The following is a 23,014-nucleotide window of genomic DNA, read 5'->3' on the forward strand; positions in this document are numbered from 1 at the left end:
AAAAATTCAAATTTTCTAAACATAAATAGATCTTTTAGTTGTCATGGATGCATGATTTATAATTATAACTGAGTATGGCTCCAAAGAAAAAATGGGAACAACATCTCGATCATTTGAAAATGATTCTTGAACAATTCAAATCATTAACTAATTGTTTATTATAAGATTAAAAATCTGTTTTAAAATTGATGACACTTGTATTTGTTGTCGAATCCTGTGTTGACAGAGAATTACAATAGTGACTGCATTAAAAGTGGTTTATTTGAATAGTTTCCCTGCTTATCTTTGCAGCTGCAACATACTCTAGTCAACCGTGCTTCACGTAGATGTCCTGGTTTGTGTACCGCACTGTATTTGGACGTGGCTTTCCATTCCAGACCTGTGTCTGGTTCTCATATTTAGTAGTTTTGTATTATTTAATCTTTCCACAGCCCCAGTTCCCACAGTTGACTCTGCGGGTTAGACTGAACGTAGGCTAGCTGTTGATTTGACTGATAGTTTCGTACTCTTGTCTGTCATTCTCCGGATTATAAAGCCCTTTGCAGTCAGGAGCTTGCCTCTTTCCCTCCGTGCACATACTCATTCATTTTACTTCTTCTCCTCTCATCATTTCCACTTCTTTGTTGAATGACTCATCTTTCCATCCCCTGCTTCTTTTCTGAATGCCCTTTTTATCAAACACTTCTCTGCAGCCTCTCTGTAAGGCCGCCTTCGCCCTCGACTCTTTCACTGACTCTTTCAAAGCCTTCATTATAACACCCATATCTGTCAGCTCTCCCCGAAACACCTAATTTTTCCTTGACGTGTTTTTTCTGTCTCCGAAAGTGCCTCCCTCGCTTAAATAGCTTGTCTTGCTCGATCTGAAAAGCGTTTCTCAAACCTTTCTATCATACCCATCTCTGCCAGCTCACAAAAAGCATCTCAAAAAGCATCTCATTCAACAGTTGCACATTTTCATTTGGAAGAACCTTTTCATTCTTTAAAAGGATGTCTAAACATTTATTTTACCCCAAAAATGGATCTGTTGATTATGAAACGCTCACAGTCTGTAGGTTTGGCGGGTGCTGTGACAAGTTCTGTAACAGAGAACAGAGAGCGTAAACTTGGAATCATCGCAGTTACATGGGGTTCCAGTCACAACATGGTTACAGTACTTCTGAAGTACACAAGCAAGTGCTTTGGTGAGGACACAATCTTCTGTTCCAATGGTCAGAGGCATTCAGTGGGCCCTCATACACTTGGCGTCTTTGTGTTGTTCTTGTATTTCTTTGTGTTACGTTGGAGAGGGCAGTAGACATGCAGCTTGCAGTTTTTGCAGTTTCACCGTCACTGTGTCTGCAACTGAGAGCAGCCAGAAGTTTCTTTGCTATCAAACCGTAAAAGACAAGCAACAACAACCCTTAGGTGACATCCAAGTGTACTGGTAAATGGTCTTTATATAGTCTTGATGACCACTCAAAGCACTTGGCGGTATAGTTTTGCCATTCACCCATTCACACACATTCATTCAGTGCATCTATGTGCAGCACTCTGTCATATGTCACCCATACAGTGCTGGAATAGATGTCAGGGGCAATTTGAGGTTTGGTGCCCAGCAGAATGGGGGAGACTTGGACTGAACCACTGATTCTCTCGGCCTGTTCCACCTTTTTGAAATGCACGACCAAGTTGGACCAGGAATCCAATATTTAAAGCCTGAATGCTGATGAAAACACCTTGTGTACAAAGATGTTATATAACAATTCCTATATTTGAACATACAGCAATCACACATTAATGGCATTGTATGCATTTATCAAATGTTTTCACAGTTATAAAGTATGTTTCTTGCTAGCAAAAATTTAAATGTTCTCAATTTCGCCTCAATTTTTTCTTTTTTTAAACTGTCATCACTTTCACCATTGATCCAGGTGGGATTTGTCCATCCTGGAGTGGCAGCCTCTGTCATGGTGTACATAGCATCAGACGGGTCATTGTCTGGGGATCACTGCCGGAGGACCGCCACTATCATCCTGTCTGATACTACTGGCAAAAACCACTCACTAGGTACTTTTGTAGTCATTTCTATGTTTTTGATAATCTATAAAGCAAAATAAAATAATTTAAATACTAATACGTATCTGCACAGGGACACATAACCTCTCGTGCCATCGGAACCCGTTAGTGGTGAATGTGACCCACGACCTCTCGCGTCCCTTCTTCCTCACGGCCTCCGTTATCCTCCTCTTTTCCTCCCCCTCGGTGGCAGTGGGAGGCGTGGCTTTGAGGACCTCCTGTCACTTCAGCACCTTCGCCCTGACCGGGTGCGCATCAGAGGGTGGGCTCTCCCACAGCTACCTACTTAACACACACATGCCTTCACACGTAGCATGCCAGTTACACACTGAGCTTAAAAAGTAGGGGAACGGCAACTGTAAAACTGCAGACAGTGGGCATACGTCTCATGATATTGAATTCAGATCATTGGAATAAATGTTTACTGTGTACGTTTAGAGTATTGGAAAGAGTACTTGTACAAAAGATTGTAGAGTACTCCACCAATTGCACACCCCTCTTATTCCTCTCCTTCTTCTTCTCCCTCCTCGTCTCCCCCCACCTCCATCCCTGCAATAGCTGTTTGCGGCAGCCGTGTCAGTTGGACAGCTGCAACCCGCCTCAGTTAGAGCACGCCTCTGTCAGGTAAGCCCTCTACAACGAAACACTGAACAATCAGAGAGATGAAACCACAGACAAAAGAACTTTGTATATATATCAGTGTGTCTGTGTAGGTGTACAGGAGGAGGAGAGACCTCTCACTGCTCTGTTCAGTGTCACCGTGGTTTCAGTATCACCGTCCTCAACGGCAGGGGAATCCCACGCCATCAGGTAAACCTGGATGTTATAGTATGTGTTACACCACTAAAATAAGTTATCTTATATTTTCTATGCATGCATATTTACAATTTATGGTAGAAACATTGACTGTGATGGGGATTTGAGTATTTCCTACTTCTAGAGTGGTACAACAGGAACTTTTTAGATGATATGGAACATCTTTTTTTTCTATTTTCCGCTCTCAACATCTGTGGTTGCCTCCTCTTTTACCTCAAAAATCTGACATCTCCTGCGAATGATGAGGAACCCAAACAGATTGTATGCCTTGCGTGTTCCATTTAATAAACTGCACGTCAAAGTCCAAGAAAGTGTCTGCAGAATTCAAAGACAGAATCTCAGGAATGTTACAGGTAAAGGTGTAAACTCAGCTCTGTCTCTCATCTTTTGTCTTCTTCCCCTTGCTCGTCTTCAGAGAAAGGCAGAGCTGGAGTGTTTTCATGGTTCATGGGATCGTATAGTTAGCTGTCAGCCAGTAGACTGTGGCCTTCCCGATGAGTCTCACATCTACCACGCCATATTCAGCTGCACCTGGGGAACCACCTTTGGCAAACAATGCTCCTTCACCTGCGGATCACCGTCCATACTACAAGGTTAGAGCTGGCTTTGTCTGCTCTGTGGTGGCAGAGCTGGCTGAGTCTGGTTGCACTTACAAATAAATAAAGGTACAAGTCTCATCTGCAAACCATTTGGCTGTAAATTAATCTAACAAGAAAATAGACGGTTGTTTCAGTCTCATAAAGAAACTCAGGTAAGTTAAGGGGCACAATCTTGATAAAACTTACAAAAGTCATTTTAAATTCCACAATTATCAATAAAGATACTTCTCTAGGTTCACCAAAGCTTCACATATTGTAAGTGTGTTAGACCCTCTGTCTGAACATTACAGCCCCATTTAGTGAACAGACAAACCGCAGCAAGATGCTTCTACAAGCTACAGCTCATAAAATGAATTGGACATTACATTTATAGCTGATAACCAGATGCCTGTTTTTTACAGGGTGCATTCCACTGTTGTTAAAGACAGTGTTTATTTAAACAAATTAGTTTGAAAAGACAAGGGGAACTAATAGACAGGATTGTAGTAAAATCACAGTGGAAAGGCCATTTACATAAAAAACAACTATGTATTCTCTTAATTGTACTTCTCTATGCTAAATGCCCTTAAGATGTTAATATGTACACACACGCACAAATACAAGAGCTTTACTCCCCTTTTGGTCAGTTACGCAATGCACTCCATGCTTCTTGAAGTGATTAGATGGAACAAGCGTGATGTCCACACAACTTGTGTTTGTGGTCAGAAAACCACAGCAAGTATGAATCATGTATCCATGATCAAAATACAGATTGTTCAGAAATAATTCTATTTGTCGCTTTTGGTTCTGTGAAATATGTTTGAGGTCCATTGTGTATCACTCAGCAGGAATATATTGAGCGGACACCAGTACAGCTGTCATGGATAAAGACAACACCAGCGCAATGTTTAAAAAGCTTTAAAAAATTGTGGAAGGGTTTGGGTGTTATGATTCTTCACCAAATGCCAACACTCCTGCTTCATGTGGGGCCGTACAAACATAGAAAATATTAGCTTTGGGCAAAGTAGAAGCCATAGTCTCCTTTTCCTCATAACTCAACCAGACAGAGCCATGCAACAAAACCAGAATGTTCAGTGCAACAGAAATGGATTCATGATGTCGACCTACTTGTACTTCTCGCACATACTTTGTCTTTTATTTGTGACGTGCAGACTATTTTACTCGTGTTTATGTGTGTTTTAAAGCACACCCATGCATGAAGAAACTAAATCTTCAATTTCTAATTGGGGACTATTAGGCAAAGGTATGAGCTCGACTGAGTGCCATAGTTTCAAATGAAAAACTCAGAATGGTGAATTCAAGCAATTTGGAGGTTTTGCTGCTCCAGCCTCATTTTATTTCTTATGACCAGTTGCTCAGAGGATAATAAACGTATTACTTTGTCACTGGCATCAATTTTTTGAGCGTATGACTTTTCTCTACCTCTGCTGTGGCTACACTCTCACAGGTAAACATGGCAAGGGTTTAAATGTCAAAGAAAACAGGAAGTTAACACATCTCTGATGTTGTTTCCTGCTAGTACTCTCACTTTCACATCAGTGTCTTAGGAATTAAGTCATTAAAAAACATCTCAAGAAACAGGGACACTGTTTTGCAAAAATGTCATAGTGTCTAATTCAATATGCAGTAACAAAATGCTCTAGAAACACATATTGTGAAAAAAATAACTAGTCAAGTTTCTTTTTCTATTTTCTAATGATCGTTAACCTCATCATTCACCAATGGGTTTGGTTCAAATGTTTATACGGGTTTAGAAAAAGTTGGATGCAAAGAGGAAAAAGAGAGAACATTGTTTGTCCTATGTCTTTAGTCATAACTAGTCATAACACTTCCCTGTCTCTGTCCGACTGTACTCCCCCATCTACCTCCCTCCCCAGGTGACAGTGACAGGTTGGTGTGTTTGGATGATGGACTGTGGTCTTTCCCAGAGGCCTATTGCAAGATAGAGTGTCCAGAGGTCCCAAAAATACCCAATTCCAAGCTGCTCACAGCAGACTGTCAGGCCTCAGGTCATGACGTTGGCTCTGTCTGCCGTTACAAATGTAACCCAGGCTTCTATGTAACAGGGAGCCTCCAAAAGAAGACACCGAGGTGAGCTGCCAACTGCTGCTGCCAGGGTTTGGTGAGGCAGCCACACTAGCATCACTATATATGGAGTTTCTTTTCAGTGCGCTCTGTGTTCTGACTGACACCTTTAATTATCAATCATATCAATTATTCCAGGCATATTATTCTCGTCTTCTTCTACCTTCTTGGATAAACTACAACAGCGATCGGAAACTAGATCAAACTGTGGGTCAACTTTGATAATTTGATTGATTTGATTTCACCATGTCAAACTAAGACACAGATGGACTGACCCTCGATCGGTGCTGATCTCCTTCATGGCAACAAACATTCACAGAATCACTTCTTATTTGGCAATTTCTCTTCAAAGTAAAAGCACGTTTGTTTTGTCGCTCCCTTGCTTTATATACCAAGCTGAATTATATAGCTTTTATTTTGAAAAAGTGTGAACTTGGGTCTGAAGATTGTTGCTGAAGAGACCTCAGAAATAGCCAGCATGACATGTAAAAAAACAACAGCACTCTAGTAAATCATTGAATCATAATTGGGAAAATATTGACTATAACATTTTTATAGCAGATAAATATATAGGATGAACACAAAGTTTCTATACATAATCCTGCACCATAGATTGTGCATAAACAAACTAGTAATACTGAGTCTTAGTACAGCAGAGCAAAGACAATGCAGTGTATTATAACACATGCCTCCCTGCGTAATTCAGGAAATTCCAACTTTTCCTTAATTTTACAAGATTCTCAGTACGCACTGCTATTAAATTAGGACCTTCGATTCAGATATTTTATGCAACAGTATAAAAGTGAATCACATGGACACCCAGAGCCCAGGTGCAAAGTTTTAAATATCAATGGCTGCAGTCGAAAGTTCATCGTCGGTAAAACAACATTCTGCCTCGGAACAAGCTGACATTAGGGTCCAATAAAACTTACACTGCTGCTAACTGGGCCTCGTCATTACTTCGCCTGTTGTAATTCATTGGGTAACAGCTCGTTACTGAACTAAGCTGTTGTTAATGAGATGAGGGTGGAGAGACAACCTCTGGTGAGGATCTTATCCTGCTTCAGACAGAGTCATCTTTCTATCTTCACACTTTTCAGTCTGTATTACTAGTGATCGAGTTGTTGAGTTATGCTCCATGTATATTTTTTCCTAGCTTCTTCACTTGCCAATTTATGAAATGTCTTAACAGGCTTGGTTTTACTATCATATAAGGCCAGGAAGAATATACATTTTATAGTTTTGCATTACATTATATTTCCATGTAAAATGGCGTAAAAATATTTTTATGTAAAATCCACTTGCAGCTGGGAAACTTTACTAGTAATGATGTCGCTAATGTGTGTAAACATGTTAATAACCATTGTTGCTTTATTAGTCCAACATGTCAAAGTGAAGGACAGCAGCTTTTGGAGAGCTTTAAATTAGCTTTTTTCTTTTTACCTTTGACACGGGTACCCATATACATTTATATATGAACACATATGGCTGCATTTACACACCATTTGCATCACAGTGGAGATCATTGTTACTGTAGAACGGGCGGGGGCAGAGTAGCTAAGGAGAAAAGCGCACGTGGTTCTGGAGAAAAAGAAAAAAAATCAAGCAATTATACTGTGAAAAACATTGTATTACCATGAATAAAGATAATTTATTGTTATGTTTGTATTTGTTCATGTTTTCTTTAGGAAGTACTTTAAGTTGGAGTGCCATAAGAGGGGTCAGTGGGAGGAAACAAGTTGTGAGCCAATATCCTGCCCAGCCCTGCCTGACGTTTTTCAGGGCATGTTCACCTGCACCAACAGCCTGTTCTATGACACCCGCTGCACCCTGCAGTGCCCGGACGCAACAGAAAATGTGAGATGTTCAGCTGTTGTCTATTCTCCAGGGCAAATAGAAGTTTTACAGGCTGAGAGCACTTTCACACTTTGTTCAGTCCAGACTCTCCAGTTTAGTCTGAATCATAATATCAGGTGTGAATGGTGCCTCAGACCAACTGACTAAATTTTCATGCGACCAAAAGAGGCGTTCTAAATTCAGATCAAACTGACCTATGGTTTGGTTCATTTGCAGTGTAAAAACACTTTCTGGTAGTTTTAACTTTTGGACCAAGTACAGGAAATTGAGGCAGCATTGAACAATTGATATAATTGATATAACGTTCATTCTACTGGTAGTATATGATATTACAAAGGCAACGAAACTAACAAAGGGAACCATTTGAACCATTCAAATGGAAAGACTACTTTTGTGTATATATGTACTTTATTTGAAAAGTTGTCAATAACTGAATTGACAACACGCCAACATTAGAGGCACCACTCAAGGTCAAGCATAGGTGGACGCAGCCCTCGTAGGTGATGCAACAGGAAGAACGTTTGTCATACAAAAGTCTTCATCCAAATTGATTAAATTATTTTTGTGGAGTTGTGGAAAGACAGTGCAGCAGTAGTGAGTGTAAACTGCACGTAGTCCCTTGATGACCAAAACAAAAAATTCAGAATTCGTATTTGCTTCCAGAGTGAGATTCGCTGCAAAAAGGATGGTGAGTGGACAGCTGAGTTCACCATGTGCTCCAGGCTCCAGGGATCCTGCACCCCCCCTCCTAATCTCAACTCTGTGGAGCACAGCTGTGACCAGGGGATGAATGTTGGTGAGCATAAACTTCTTTCTGGGATAATAGTTTTAATCCATCAAATAAACAGCCCTGATTATATTTGCTTCCCTCTGTCAAACAAAGTAAAGCCATACACAGTAGCCTGCTGGTCTCTGGCTTGTCTCGTTACTCACGACTCGGCTGAACAGACAAAACAGTCATGGCAGTAGAGCATATTTTGTCAACATTTACATGTTATTCTCCTTTTCTCACACCCAATACACATACTTGACAGCATTCTTTGATCAAGTATAAATGCCCAATCACAGCACACCGCTGTTTCCTCCAGTAGACATATCCCATGACTGTCTATCTTGTATGTTTTGATGCAGATCCAAAACCAGATGCAAATAAATCCGTCTCCCACTCTGAGTGTGCTGCACTGTATAAATAAAGGGAGACATTTTTCTGCCTCTTACAGTACTGACCCAAAGCAAATATACAGAGAAAAACAACCTCCGCTCACTTATAGTGCTGCAGGAGGTCTAGAGCCATTGTCTCTATTTGAATTCCAGGTTTGATCATGAATCACTTCTCACTTATGAATAATATTTGTTGAGCATTACATGGTATAGTGGTTTGGCGACTTAAAATGGAATAAATACTGACATCACACACTGGCTAAAAGACAACATATATATTTAACAGATGAGTTTGTCAGGTAATTGTTAGAATATGGTAGAAATACATGTTATTGAATAGAATACCAGGAGGAAACTCGTAAGAAATTGAACCTACACACACACATATACATTCTTGTACTTCTATCTTAGTGAGGATACCAATTAGCATAATGCTTTCCCCAGCCCCTAACCTTAAAATCAAGTCTTAACCCTCACCTCAGGTAAAGTGAGCACAGGCCAAAATGTCCCCACTTTCTAAAAATGTCCTCACTCTGTTAGGTTTATGCTCAAAATGGTCCTCACAAATATATAAGTATGCACAAACACGCACGCACACTCCCTTCTTGGTTGCGAAGAGTGCAGACCACAGATGACAGATGACCATATCGCCTGCAGCAATGTGGTCTGTTTTTTTCCTCAGTGTTTGCACATGAATACATTTAACAGATGCTAATCGGGGTTAGAGGTAAGTGTTATTTGATTCGTATGTTTTCTTCCTTTTCCTCACAGGTGCTCTGTGCTACCCAACATGCATTATGGCTCTGGACATGGATCTGCGTGACCCAGTGGTTTTGCCCAATGGCACCTCAGCTGACTCACTAAAGCACTGGATGCTGCCCAGCAAAGTCCAGGTGAGGTGGGGTGGGGTGGGGTGTCACAGGGTGTCAGGTCACTTTGTCTTCTTTCGTACTCTCTGATGATATATCTCAAAATTAACAAAATCCACCATTGGCAGTGTAAGTGCAATTCTAAATGCAGTCTTAGCGTTGAAAAAAAAAAAAGGTTCAAAAAACCTTTTTACTAAATATATGAAGTTACAGTTATAGACTGCAAATGAATGTCCATCGGACCCAGTTCAGTCAAATTCAGAGCTCGGATAAGAGATGTTACTTATCAGCCTGCAAAACAGTTTGCACCTGTTTCCAAACTGTTTCATGCTGCATGATGAAGCATCGTGTGGTGAAAAATGAGATGGCTCGATTGGTTTAAATAACCACAACTGAGACAGCGATTGTGGTCCTGCTACCATTTGCAAATTCTTGGCAGGTTTTATGAAACAGTTATTGTTTTGCTTGCTCGCTGCCATGCGACCAGTTCAGAGCGCAGTGAAAGTCGATCCGTTCACAAACAGTGGTGAGATTTTTACACAAAAACACCCATTGGATTGAATAATGCATCCAAACATCTGGAGGTCTGAACAACAACATGGAGTGAACTGAGCTACTGCTCCAGCCTGACTCACACAAAGTCATGTAAACACAGAGTGAAGTTCACTCACAGTTGAAGACATGAACAACTCATTTAACATAAAACAAACATAGCAGATTTGTTACCATACATATTGGACCTCAAATCTCCTCAATATGATATCTGATATTTCATTAATGCCAAAATAAATCATCTTTTTCTGGTGCTTGATTGTGAATCTTTTAAAGTGCTTTGATACTTAGAGCCTGGATCGGAAAGATCCAATACGATTCCCCTTTCAGACGAAACCAAATAATGTCATACGTCTGTTAATGGCTTTTGATAATATTAATGGTTTAAGTTATTTTCCTGTGGGTTATAACCAGAGCACCACTTTAAAAGGCTAGTTTTAAATTGTGATATTTTATATCAAGTTAATAAATGCATGGATGTAAAACAGCTGTTACTATGGAAAAACTGGTTTAGAGCTAATGGTGGGCGATCAGATAGATAGGGGATGAGATACATTTTTTTTAGCTTATGTTGAAATAAACTACACTTTTGCAACACAAGTCATCCCAATAGATTCACGCCCCTCTCATGCCTCTTTATAATAGAGTTGCATTGTTATAACACTCACATTTTCAACGAGTCATTTAACCATGAGTCTTAAATAAATGTAAAAACTGTCAAGAGACTATTTCCAACTATTCTTTAATAAACCAGAATTGTGTCACCACAATTAAAGAATAAAAATGATAAACTCTTCATATCAGAGATTTGACTAAGTTACTAGCAAGTTTAGAGTTTACTAGGAAAACATCTTCAATTCTGGAGATAATCCAGAGCCCCAGATAATCACACACTATCATACAACAAAATCCACCTTGTGTGTATGTGAGTTCATTTGTTATCACTGAAGTGTTGTTGTATTACTGGAAATCTCAAGCAGATACCAAGAGTAAAGGTCCCAGTTGACGTCAAGCCTTTTAGGAAACACACAAAAATCTTTCACACACAGCGTACCCAGGTCACCATGGACAAACTTGTAGGGATGCCAGATTTTAGGTCTACGCAAGAGTGCTGCTTTAAAGGTCGGCCATGTTACCCAATATCATATCTCAGGAATTGCTTCTACGTTAATGTTGTCGCCCACGCTGCTCCAGTTTCGTCTTTCTTTTGGGTGGTCAGTTGGCCAGCCAGCCAGCCAGTTAAGCCACCCCTGCCAAGTTCAAATAGTTGGACGCAGGTCTGGTTACTTGCGCCATATTGAGGCATTGTCTTATCTCAAATACTTCAGAATCAGGTCTCCCTCGCTGGGTCAGGCTGCACAGGAAATCACAGGGGAGGATCCACTTTCTCTGTCCATATTTATTAGTCAATCAGCTATCTGCTCACCCCCTTTATTTTTTATCAATTTCAGTTGTATAAAACTATTATTTTTCTTCCACAATAAACAACAGAACGCCAGCACAAGCTTGTAATTGCACTGGATAGGTCTTTGAAAGCAACAGGATATCTGCACAGAACAAATTCTTTTTAAAAAGCAGTTTATTGTAAGGTAGTCTAGATGCTACTGCATTATTGGAAAAAAATGTGCCTGCCACTGTAGACACTCGACAGAGTTAGGAACTTAATATATTGTTTTGTCATCAAGATACTAAATGGTAAGCATATGAGGGGCACAGTTGACATAAGTGGTAAACATGCTGCTTACAATAGTGGTAATGTTGTTTGTAGCTATTGTTAAATCTTAATCTTGAGATTAAGATCAAATTTCCATGTCAGCCAAATTGTTTTAGTCAGCTATAGTCTTTTATTTTAAGTCTGTCTTCGGTCAAATAAAATAAAGAAAAGATAAAGAATTTTGCTAAATTGCCTTCAAATAAGTTTTTCTCAAACTGATTAGCGGTTAAAAGAAAAGAGAGAACATCTGGTCTGATGTTAATAATTGAATCAATACATTTAGACATGTAAAACCATTAAAGAATGCATTATAAAGGTGGAGCAACAATCTTACAATCTAAGTTTTGCTATAGGAGTCAGCCATTGTTATGATCTTGACTTAAGTCGTATAACAGCCTTAAATCGCCGCAAAAAATCCCACCCCTATAAGGCTTAACTCTTTTTGGACTGTGTCAAAAAGGAAAGCTGATTATATTCTGAAATATTGTAGGGCTAAGTGGTAGTGGTAGGTTATAAATAACCATTTAAAGAAATTATTTGGAACCTCTCAAAATATAAGTATTAGGTGGCTAACTGCTGCCCACTGGGTATTTTATCAACTTTTAGATGCTCTTATCTAGATGCATGGATACATTCACAATCACAATCAACCCCACGCCAAAACCGCATGTGAGCTTTCTAAATTTACTGATGTTTAATCAAGGCTATCCTCACTTCTGCAAACAATGTAATGTCATGTCTACATTCTGGTAAATCTCATGAGCTTAGCCCTAGTTGTTTTGTGTTGTTCATGCTGCCAAAAATTGCCTCTTTAGATTTAAGCCACACTCACTCTTTTCACTGATTCTGAACTAAACAATAAACATTGAGAAGAAGTGGTAAAACAATCTCCCCACTAGATCCAATAGTTCTTCTTAGACCACGAAAAACAACAATTGGCAAAAAAGTCTCATCACCCATAAGGTTCACAAGGTTTACAAAAAAAACATAACTTCACAAATCTTGAATCAGAATGCTATGATTTACTTCTAGAGCATCCATTCAAAATATAATCTATGGTCTGCCTCCACTGGTCCCACTTTAATATTGTTTTCCATGGCAAACACAGTGATCACCCTTTTTCTACGACTGCATGAATCAACCATTGTTATGTCCTTTGTTTTCCAGAGCATTGTCTGTACAGGGATCATGACGTGGTACCCCGACCCTCAGCACATCCATTGCATCCAGTCATGTGAGGTAGGAGTCAAAACAGCCAAGCAGCCCGGCATCAAACACAGGAGTATATTTTTCTCCAGTGTGCTTTCTTGGATGAAGGATATTGTGAACGCCAACAAAGCATACTCTTCCATCCACATCCAGGGTTATCAGTGTTTGACTGCAGTGGGGGGTCCGGGGGTCATTTGGTCTGTAGGGGTTGCAGGTTTGGGAAGGGGTATTGCATCATTCACGGTGAATAGAATGAGTAAAGTTTATGACACCTTTTCTATGCTGGATATTTTCACTTATTTCACGAAGCAGCCATCCTGTTGGGGGTGGTGAGGTTCCACTGACCTTCCCAGTCAAAATTCTGACCGATTCCAGTGGCAACTTTTGACTCTGTGGTCGGTAATTCCAAGCTCAGAGGTATAATGGAACGTGGCAAATGTTGACCTTTGGTATTCATTCAACTGAGCACCAAGATACTTTCTGAAAACACAGCTTGCCGAACCAACTGGTGACTTCTCTGTCACATACATTAGGTGTAAGTATAATCTCTTCTCACATAACATGTCTCGTATGCACTTGAGTTCAAGAGGATCTCAGTTTGGCTCGTCAGATATTATCAAAGCTGTTTTATTAACACTGAGATAGAAAATACTTAATCCTTAAAACAATTACACAATTTCTGGGCATAACCACATTAAATTCACTGCCCTTGCCAGACGTCTCCAACAATATTAAACATGATGTTGTATCCCTGTTGTCATCACTACTCAAGATACCAGAGCCAGTGTGCAATGTGCTTCACATATCATAATGACAAATCTCGAGCAGAAATTGATATCCCACGTTTTTAACTTCAAAAGAATCCTTTTCAAATAGGTCCAAAGAAGATTTTTTTCAGGGATCCAAGCGTTGCCAAACATTGTTATGCCTGCCAACAGTAATGGATTATCTGATAAAGGGAAATGAATTAATCACTGGATTATGTTAGATTTAGATTAATCATTCAGGCTGACACAAGGCTTTTAAATCATTCTGCCTAGTTTGAAAACAGTCTACCGAGCGAGAGCTCCTGAGAGAGCACGATACCCTTTTCAGTTTATTCAAAAGTTGACAATGTCGGGAATTAATGATTTAATTTTTATTGGAAACAACAGCAGGATACTTTCAGGAGTCCCTCAGTCGTTAACCGAGAGTTCAGTGATTCGATCCTCCTGACTGCATGCCCTTGGGCAAGAAGATGACTGACATGGAATGTGTGAATGTTATGAATGAATTATGGAGAAGCTATTCATATATAAAAGTACACAAGAAAAGCCAAAAAAAAACTGTTGCTCTCTGCTCTGGTCTTAATCATGAAACCTAGATCTTTATCAATCACACTTCTATAGTTTCATAATTGTGTCTCTTATTCCCTCACTATATGAAAAGTTGGATAATTGTGTTCTTGGAAAATGCCCGATCAGTTAAATCCAACAAGTGAATAACACCCTAAGAGAATGCATTTCTACTTTAGTTAGATTACATTTAATTTTTAAACCACTGGTATGATGGTCAAAGGATGATGCCGGCATACCCATAGGTCCTTCACAAAATATCTACAAATTTATAAGCCAGTTGCTTTACTATTTGGGTTACATCCCCACTGCTACGTTTTAGTTTTAAACACCTCACTATGTCCACACTTACTTTTCAAGCACCTAAAATTAAGAACTTTGGAAATCTGCTAGTTTGAAAACTCCAGCCTGAGGCATTTGAAAAAATGACAGTCAGCTTTGTATTCTTCTCAATCACAACTCGACAATCACCACTAACTTCCTTTTACAAAAACGTTGTTTCTGCTCATCCAACACTTGGGTAAAGAGCAAAATATTATCTGCTAGTTCTTGCAGTTTGGTAAGAATATACACAAAACACCCCTCCAAGGTCAAAATGTCCCTCTTACTAGTACTATAATAAGACTGATGTTTATAACAAAAGATTGAAACTTACTTAAAATTCCATGAAATAGTCTGATGTTGAGAGTCCATGCAAGGTCAACTTAGTTTTCCGTTATGTCCCAGACTTCATTAGCAACAAGACTTTTGATCACTTGCTCCAGAATCCTGAGCAGTTGACCTGTGATGGTCGTGTATTATGAGGAGATCATCACTCCCTCAAAAACACTCTTTGGACAAGTCTCTGCATCTCTGCAACAACTGAGCAAACTCCATCCACTGATGGAGGCTTCAAGATGTTGATGTTACGGACAGTTAGAAAAGTTGTAATTAGTCTGTTAAACAACAACCAAGATAAAAGAAAAAAGAATATTGTCATGTGTGTTTAGACGAACCTGTGATCAGTGAGATTCTCAAGATATACTCCCCATTATTCTGATCACCATTTCTGAAACAGTAAAAATAATAGTAGTAAAAATGGTCAAGACCTTTGTATTGAGAATTATACTAAATATTGCAGGCTTTAGGGGCCGCTGTAGCTCGCGTTCAATTGCGTAGGATTTTGTGTGCTCTGCACTTTGCATCATAAATGAAGGTTAGTTTAATCAGCAATTTAACGTCCATCTCGGCTCAGTAATAGTTTAGCAGTGACAGTCAATCCTCTAACATCATAAACCTAGACCATTTTTATTTGGCATTCATTTGTTGGGTTCAGCAAAGGCTGGAACTACTGATGGAACACATAAACTGTTGATGTCTCATGGTATTAAAATATTCTTCCTACCTGCCAGCACTACATTTTCCCCTTCCACCTTCCCGTGAATGTTGCTAGGCAAAACAGTTGCTTATAACTCGCTCCTCCATGACAACACTGTAAATTATACCGGACCACATGTGCTGCATGTGCGCTTTGCCAGATCTCATCCAGATGCCATTGCTACCTCTGTTTCTCTTTCCTTCTTTTCTCTCACTTACTCTACCTCTGTTTTCTTTCTTTCTTTAAAACCAATTTGACAAAAAGTGTACAATACGCAACAAATCATCCCTGGTACAATTGTCAGGCTGAAACTATTCTGTATTTTTTTTTTATCGAACTTTAGAGTTGTAAAAAATAGCATCACCCCTGCTGTGTCTTTCTAAAACTGATATATTGTTTTCACAGCATTATTAAAATGTTTGCTGGAGCAGTAAGAACAAAAATATGATAAGGGTGTGACACCAAGCCAATTACACTCATTGACTCATGCATAACTTCATATGAGGCATTTCGAGAAAAAAAGAACTATTTTAACTATTTGAATGGTGCATGGAAGCATATCTGATTCTAACCTGTCACACACATCTCAAACTGGCTGAATGTCTGTCATCACCTGCTGTTATTAAATTTGCAAAACAACCTAAAGACTTTAGCCAAAAAATATTGTTTGGGATATGCAGCAAGTTCTTCTAGTTTACTCTGAAACACATGCTGGAGTTGTTCAATTGAAGACAAAAAGAAATATAGCAAATTAATCAAATGATTCTCTGCAGACGAAAGGCAGTCTGAAGATGATAGATACTTAGCTCAGATGACATTTGACTTTAAGCTTTGAACAACATAATTACATTTTTTATAAATGTATCATTTAGTCATTCGGCGTTCTCTGTTCTTTGTCCTAGCTTGAATGGAGACAAGACATTTGCATGACGGACACACAAACAAATTTAGAGGGTAATTCCAAACAGAAGAAGCACTCTGAATAACCAAGACAATAGCAAAAGACGATATCTTGCACTGAAAAGAGGGGTTACTTCTTTTGCATTTTGTTTTGGAATGAAAATATGACAATGACCAGAAAATGGTACTTCCCAACTGTCAAACAATCCACTCAACAGACTCAAACACCAATAACCTCTTTTAACGCCTACACAAGAAACATATCAAATAGTATGGAACAAAAATCGAGGTTGATAGCCACTTACATCTGCAAAGACATGGCCTCAATTTACAGAGAAAATGTAACAAGTTATGAAATGTATCATTATGTGGATTAAAATGACCTCTATCGCCACAAGAGGTTTTTTTTCACATCTTCATATCAAACAGCTCTAATTGTAAGCATACAATCTGATTTTGCCATTAATGAGATGACTGATATATGGCTATGGCAATAGTTAGATTAGTTTTTTGACTTCTTGTGGCTGTGGTGAGTATGAGAAGAAAAGGAGAAGGTTAGATGAGGTGTTAAGTAGAATATCCATTGTAGGGTGGACGGATGGGTTAAAAATTCATTGGAGACTGATGTTTATTAATTGTTCCTTACATGCTTGACTTTTTACAACCGAATTGTAATCACAGGGTAGGGACAGGTTGGAGGACATTTTTGACCATTTCCTTTATTTAAGCCTTTATATGTAGCCTGACTTATTTTACTTCTCCCTGTATTGTGAGCATGTGAGTACAGTTTCCTGTTGTTTCCTGACTAATTTGTTGTGACAGACCAGACAACACCCATGGCCAAAGGCAAAATGTTTTTGGGTTGTCTGTCCCATTCTCTTGAACTCACTATCTGAGGAACACCTTGAGGCAATTTCTTCAACATTGGCACAGACCTCTTTACTTGGGCTGAAGGACAAGCTGATTAGATTTTGGTGGTCAAAACGCTGTCCCATTTCTGTCTATGAGATATATCACTAACATCTGGACAGAATTTTATGACATCTGGCACAAATGTTGATTTTGGCTCAAGGATGAAATGATCAATCGTTGGTGGTCACAGGTCAAGGTCACTGTGACCTCATAGATCACATAACTCAAGAAATCATAATGATGTTTCATCCCTTTAATAAATTAATTCAGTCTTCACCACATATACTTTATGAGTCTGGATGGATATGGAAGAACCGCAACTTGACCGGTTGCAGAGACATACAACCTCAAGATGGTAAATTTCGTTGAATGATTTGGATGAATTCATTTCCACCCATCCAACCATCCATTCTAATAATTTATCAAGGTCCACTTTGTGGTAGCAACAGACTAAACAGAGTAGGCCAAACTTATGTTGCCCAAACCACATCTTCCAGTTGTTCCAGGGAATCCCACCCTGTTTGTACGATACTCTGGAGATATTATCTCACATGTGGACCAGCATGCTCTAGGTCTTCCCTCAAGTCTTTCTCGAATCTTCAAGTTGAAATTTCCTGGAATACATCTAGAGGGAGTTAGTCAAGAGGTACACACTGGGACTATTCGCAGTTTCACTCTGAACTTCATCTGCCCTCCCTTCCATGGAAGATGGGGCTCACTGGCTTACAAAGTCCAGAACCTTCAACTCTGATTCCTGCTCTCTGGAGGATGAACTGTATTTCCTGCAACTGTTTTGCCTTTTCCAGGTGTTTGCACAAACAATTGTTTTGAGGGATTATATTGTGAGCCATAAACTTAACTGACTGGTTCCGTGAATTTTGCAGGAAGTCCTTAGTCACATTTAGTGTAATTTTCATTGTGACGACATTTTCTCACAACAAAATGGATCAATTAACTTTGTGTTTACAGATTTGATTTGTTTTGGGAGTTTAAGGATCATCTTTACCGCAATAGTCAATGATCTTACAGCACAGAACAAGGAGTTAGCTGTTGGAAGTCTGTAACCACGGTGTCATCACTTCTCAATGAAAATTTTTTTTATATTATATTTTAAAAACTCCACCTGAGCTGTAGATAAATGTGAGGTGTGCACACTCGACTGAGAGACTGACAGAGAAAGGAGATTACACAGGTGACCTTGTTGCATAAAACGTTAACACAACCAGTAAAAGTTGTCAGGCAGCTGGCAGTGAGAGACATCTTAAAGTGCAGGCACTGTGAACTTAAATCATCTGTTTATTGACAGATTTTGGCAAAAACATGCTTTCTAAAAACTTGATTTCTTTTAAAAAAGTTCAGTGGATTCTGAAAATACAGTAAACACTGCACGGTTTGTGAAACCTGCTTGTTTGCTTGCCCAGGTGTACGGACAATCTGGCTTTTCATGCATATGCATCACGTCTGATCAAAACAAGAAGCTAACGACACTGGAAACCACAACCATTTTGTAAACTGGTTTCCACAGAAAGTAGTAAACTCAAACACAGCAAAAACTTTGCTCCCAGTGCTCGTCCTCTTACTGTCTTCAGGCTCTCAAGCAATAAATATATACATACTCTAAAAGAAGTTTTTACTTCTCATAAAACTTCTATTACACACACACACACACACACACACACACACACACACACAAACACACACATACATGCACATGCACACACACACACACACACACACACACATATATATATATATATACACACATGTAGTATATGTACAGATTTCCCTTGAACTTGCTGAACTGTCTCCTGTCAAGAGGAAAAACACATTAAGTCACAAGGAGTTAAGAGACAGGCTAACCTCACACTCCCCTAGCTGTTTCAGAAGGATGAACTCGGTAAAGAAGGGGGAGATGATAAAATGAGTGCTATTAAAAGAATGATACAGATACTTGGTAGGAAATAAAAAATAAATATATTGCTGCTTGACAGAAGAGCGCTCACTTGAATTCATACCTATATTTAATAATGTTCCGATGAAGAGCTTGGCAGGTGCTGATGACAGCACATGCTGCCCTAAAAAAGCCGATGGTAAGAGGTGGAATATTTATGTCAGCAAGGTGTGGGGTTCACTCTGCTGTTTTCTGTGTTTCAGAATAAAGGTAATACACAAACCAGCTGACCTTTTTATCACCCACAGGGGACAAAGGTGCACAGCCAACTCTTTCTAATTCAATACTCGTCATGGGAATGTGCATTTCTGTTGAGGGTAAGGTTTATGCTGCTTAGAAGGAAAAATGTTGATACTAATTAACCTCAGTATGAGCTCTGATCGTGAAATTAACCTCATATTGGCAAAGTGTGGGGTCTGCATTTCCCAGCCAGGAAAGATGTGCACGTAGAGTCTAGATCAAACTATCGATAAAGCTCAGCTATATTTTAGAATTCCCAAAAAACTTGACATCAGATTCAGCAAGTCAGTATTATGCATGGCTGTCTTAGACTATAGGTATTTCAAAGATTCACACACTATAGTCACTTGGGTGAGGCATCTGGTACAATTGCTGCTAAAGTATTTACTCCGAAACAGAACGATTAAATAGATTTATTTATGCCACGGCAGTTTAGTTGGGAAAGGCAAAGGGATTCGTCAAGTAGGGAGTTCTTTGAAGTGAAGAGAAAACTGCAGAAATCTTCTCAGCAGCTGTTCTCTCCCCCTGCGCAGGTTAGGTGGAGGCCTAAGTCTTTGAAATGACTCCATCAGCCTACCATAGAAAGCCAAAAGTATCTTTGGCATTCAGCACTTATTTTCATTTTGTTGGCACTTCAGAAAAGCCCTCAAGGTTTAGTGGAAAACTTTAAAAAAGTATTTCATTGTGACTTGTTTGAGATTTTATTTAACTTAAATTCCACTAATTTGCCACTCCAGTCTTCACCATGAGGACTCCCACACTGGCCAGAACACTAACACAAACAAGTTGAAGAATTGTCATGAACAGGTGCTCTAAAGTGAAGCATCTATTTACTACAGTATATTAGTAAGTTAAATGAGGTTGAATCTCAGTTTAGTTTCATTGTTTATCATGGAATTCCAAAAGATATATTTTAACTCTAATCCTCGCAAAGGCCATTTCTACTGGTGCAGCTGGTCTCATGTATAAGGTTTCTTATCAGTTCACTCTAAGGATTGTAGCATTCACCTCTGCAATGAACCAATTCACACAGCATGTTCACCACGTTCTTAACTACTTTGGCGTTCAAGGTGAACGACTGAGGATTAGGGGTTTATCAGATGGGGTTATTCTTCCTGTGACGTTTTGCTGAGTTTGGCCAACACCTGGACAAGGTTCAGTAAAGTGATCCCATCACTGTCCCCAAAGGCCTGGGTACCTTGTAGCGTGCCATGTTACCCTGTCACATGTCCTCCACTGCTGACCTGAGCTGACTTTACACGTTAACAATAAGAACCATCACTCATCAGAAGTGAGGAGCTTACTTTATGCTTCTTTAATTCGCTCTATAGTTTATGAGACAAGTATTTAAACACATTGAAAAAAAGTCCAACATTTAGTGTGCAAACAGTTCACCAGCACACACAACAAGAGACGTAACGTGACGCGCACAGCCAGGACATCATCAGGGTTATGACCAGAATGTTCTGGATTCATGATCCGACACCATTGATAAATAACTAAATAAAGAGCGAGAGAAGAGACACACACATGCAGGCCTGCCCTAGCGTATGCTATCAATAAAATAGCCGAACACATCATAATATGTATACAACACATGACCTGTTTAATGCGGGCCTAAGCTAATGAGATATTTGGTAGATCTTTGGATACCTTGGATAGTTTTACACCTCTACCTCGTCTAGAACCAATCACATGGTTATAATGGCAGACTCAATGCATCTCATCGGGAGAGTGGTGCTAAGTAAGGCACATATTTCTACCATGGCCCAACAGTCCCTTCATATTCAATCAAGCCTTATAGCTAAACCAACAAAACAATGCAGATTATCTCCATTGTAGAAAATGATAGATTATTTGATCAAGATCTGGGATCTGCCCTATTGTCCAGACTCTTACCAAAGTGGAATGGATTCTTTCTTATCCCGATTTCTGTGGAAATCTGAGTTTCCGCATAATCCTACAGACAAACAAACAAACTGACCAACAAACTAATGGACAGGGCTGAAAACACAACCAGAAGTCACAAGCACTTCTGTCCCAGGCTTGACATCCACAACAGAGACTGAGCGTAGTGATGGATCACAAATCTGTCACTGACAATTCAAAAAAACAACAGCTTTTATGCATCAGTAAAGATTACATGGGGTGAATTTCTTTATGTTTTGCAACAGGCAATCATTGTGGTCCGGTCGCAATCATTGCAGCTTAATGAAGCAAGCAGTGTCAAGTGTTCACTCCTGTTTGGGGAAGTTTTGCTGTGAACCACATGAAATTAGTGTCAACCATGTGCTTAATAAATCCCTAAGGTTTGCTTGCAAGTATGTAACCGACTCTGCACAATCGATATTGGACTTGCAGAACTTTTTTTCTGCTTTGAAACAATATAACTGAATAAAAAATTATTGGAAATCTGTTTTCTTTTGGCCTTTCATGCTGTGTGAGTGTGTAATTTCTCGGTTCCTAACACCACTGACAGTTTCTTGTTTGTAACTTGTGCGCAGCCTTTTGGAGGGGACGGCTGGTGCGACACCACCAACAACCGGGCCTACTGCCAGTACGATGGAGGAGACTGCTGCCCGTCCACCCTCTCAACTAGAAAGGTACACAAACAGACATTTCCAGCGCTCCACTTCCTGCCCTGCTGTATTTTTACGCATCAACAAAAAGATTGACTTTCATCACAACACTGTTTATTTGATTTAAATAATAAAAACACAATTAGTCCATGATACAACTTATGATTTCTATCCACTTTGTTTTGAATAGGGGTCAAGTGTTGTTTGGCTTGCTTCGGCAATCTTGCAATCAAGCCCGTGCTTAGAAGCTGAAGCTGGTTTCCAAAGCCAGATTCTTCCTGTTTACAGTAGTAGAAATCCGTCTCTTTTGGCCCGAGCGCTGTGCCGCTACGAAAAAGATTTCTACTAAACAAACAAACACAGATCCCTGCCACTTTCCACTTTCTCCTGTTAACAACTGCACCTATTTAGTCTCCCTCATCTTTACTTACAACAACAGAGGAGACTTGTTCCCTCTGGCTTTTTCACTCAAATGGGTAAATAAGCAGGTTTTCCCTACCCCATGCTGCGAAACACTTTCTCACCTCTCATATTTAGCGGTAGCTCCACTGCAGAAGGAACTAGTCAGTTTTAAGGACAGAACACAGTTGGATATAGTGGTAAAATACAAGTGTGATGTCCACCTATTACACTATAGCAGTTTTCAGACATGAACCCTGGAGAATTAGGCACATTTGGGCCCGGATTGCTCCAGAGTTTGCCTTTCATGTGAGATACACAAACATTTCCAGAGCTTTCAGGTGAGGGGGGCACAGCAGGCCGAGGCAGCACGTAACTTTTAAATTCTGCAGTGGGGATTACTTGTTTTTCGGCCCTTATCAGCA

General features: G+C 39.6%; 1 protein-coding gene across 1 annotated transcript in view; it reads left to right on the forward strand.

The window, feature by feature from the left end:
* Positions 1-23,014, forward strand: part of pappa2 (pappalysin 2) — a 69,142-nt gene that overhangs the window by 41,334 nt on the left and 4,794 nt on the right. Inside the window, exons 16-26 of the mRNA XM_020100026.2 lie at positions 1,911-2,046; positions 2,129-2,303; positions 2,614-2,679; positions 2,769-2,865; positions 3,287-3,464; positions 5,348-5,561; positions 7,244-7,412; positions 8,076-8,208; positions 9,345-9,466; positions 12,876-12,947; positions 22,116-22,214. Of these exons, the coding sequence (XP_019955585.2) occupies positions 1,911-2,046; positions 2,129-2,303; positions 2,614-2,679; positions 2,769-2,865; positions 3,287-3,464; positions 5,348-5,561; positions 7,244-7,412; positions 8,076-8,208; positions 9,345-9,466; positions 12,876-12,947; positions 22,116-22,214 (1,461 nt within the window). The remainder of the gene's footprint in view (positions 1-1,910; positions 2,047-2,128; positions 2,304-2,613; positions 2,680-2,768; positions 2,866-3,286; positions 3,465-5,347; positions 5,562-7,243; positions 7,413-8,075; positions 8,209-9,344; positions 9,467-12,875; positions 12,948-22,115; positions 22,215-23,014) is intronic.

The sequence above is a fragment of the Paralichthys olivaceus genome, chromosome 16 (genome assembly GCF_024713975.1).
Source record: "Paralichthys olivaceus isolate ysfri-2021 chromosome 16, ASM2471397v2, whole genome shotgun sequence".
In the NCBI taxonomy this organism is placed as follows: Eukaryota; Metazoa; Chordata; class Actinopteri; order Pleuronectiformes; family Paralichthyidae; genus Paralichthys; species Paralichthys olivaceus.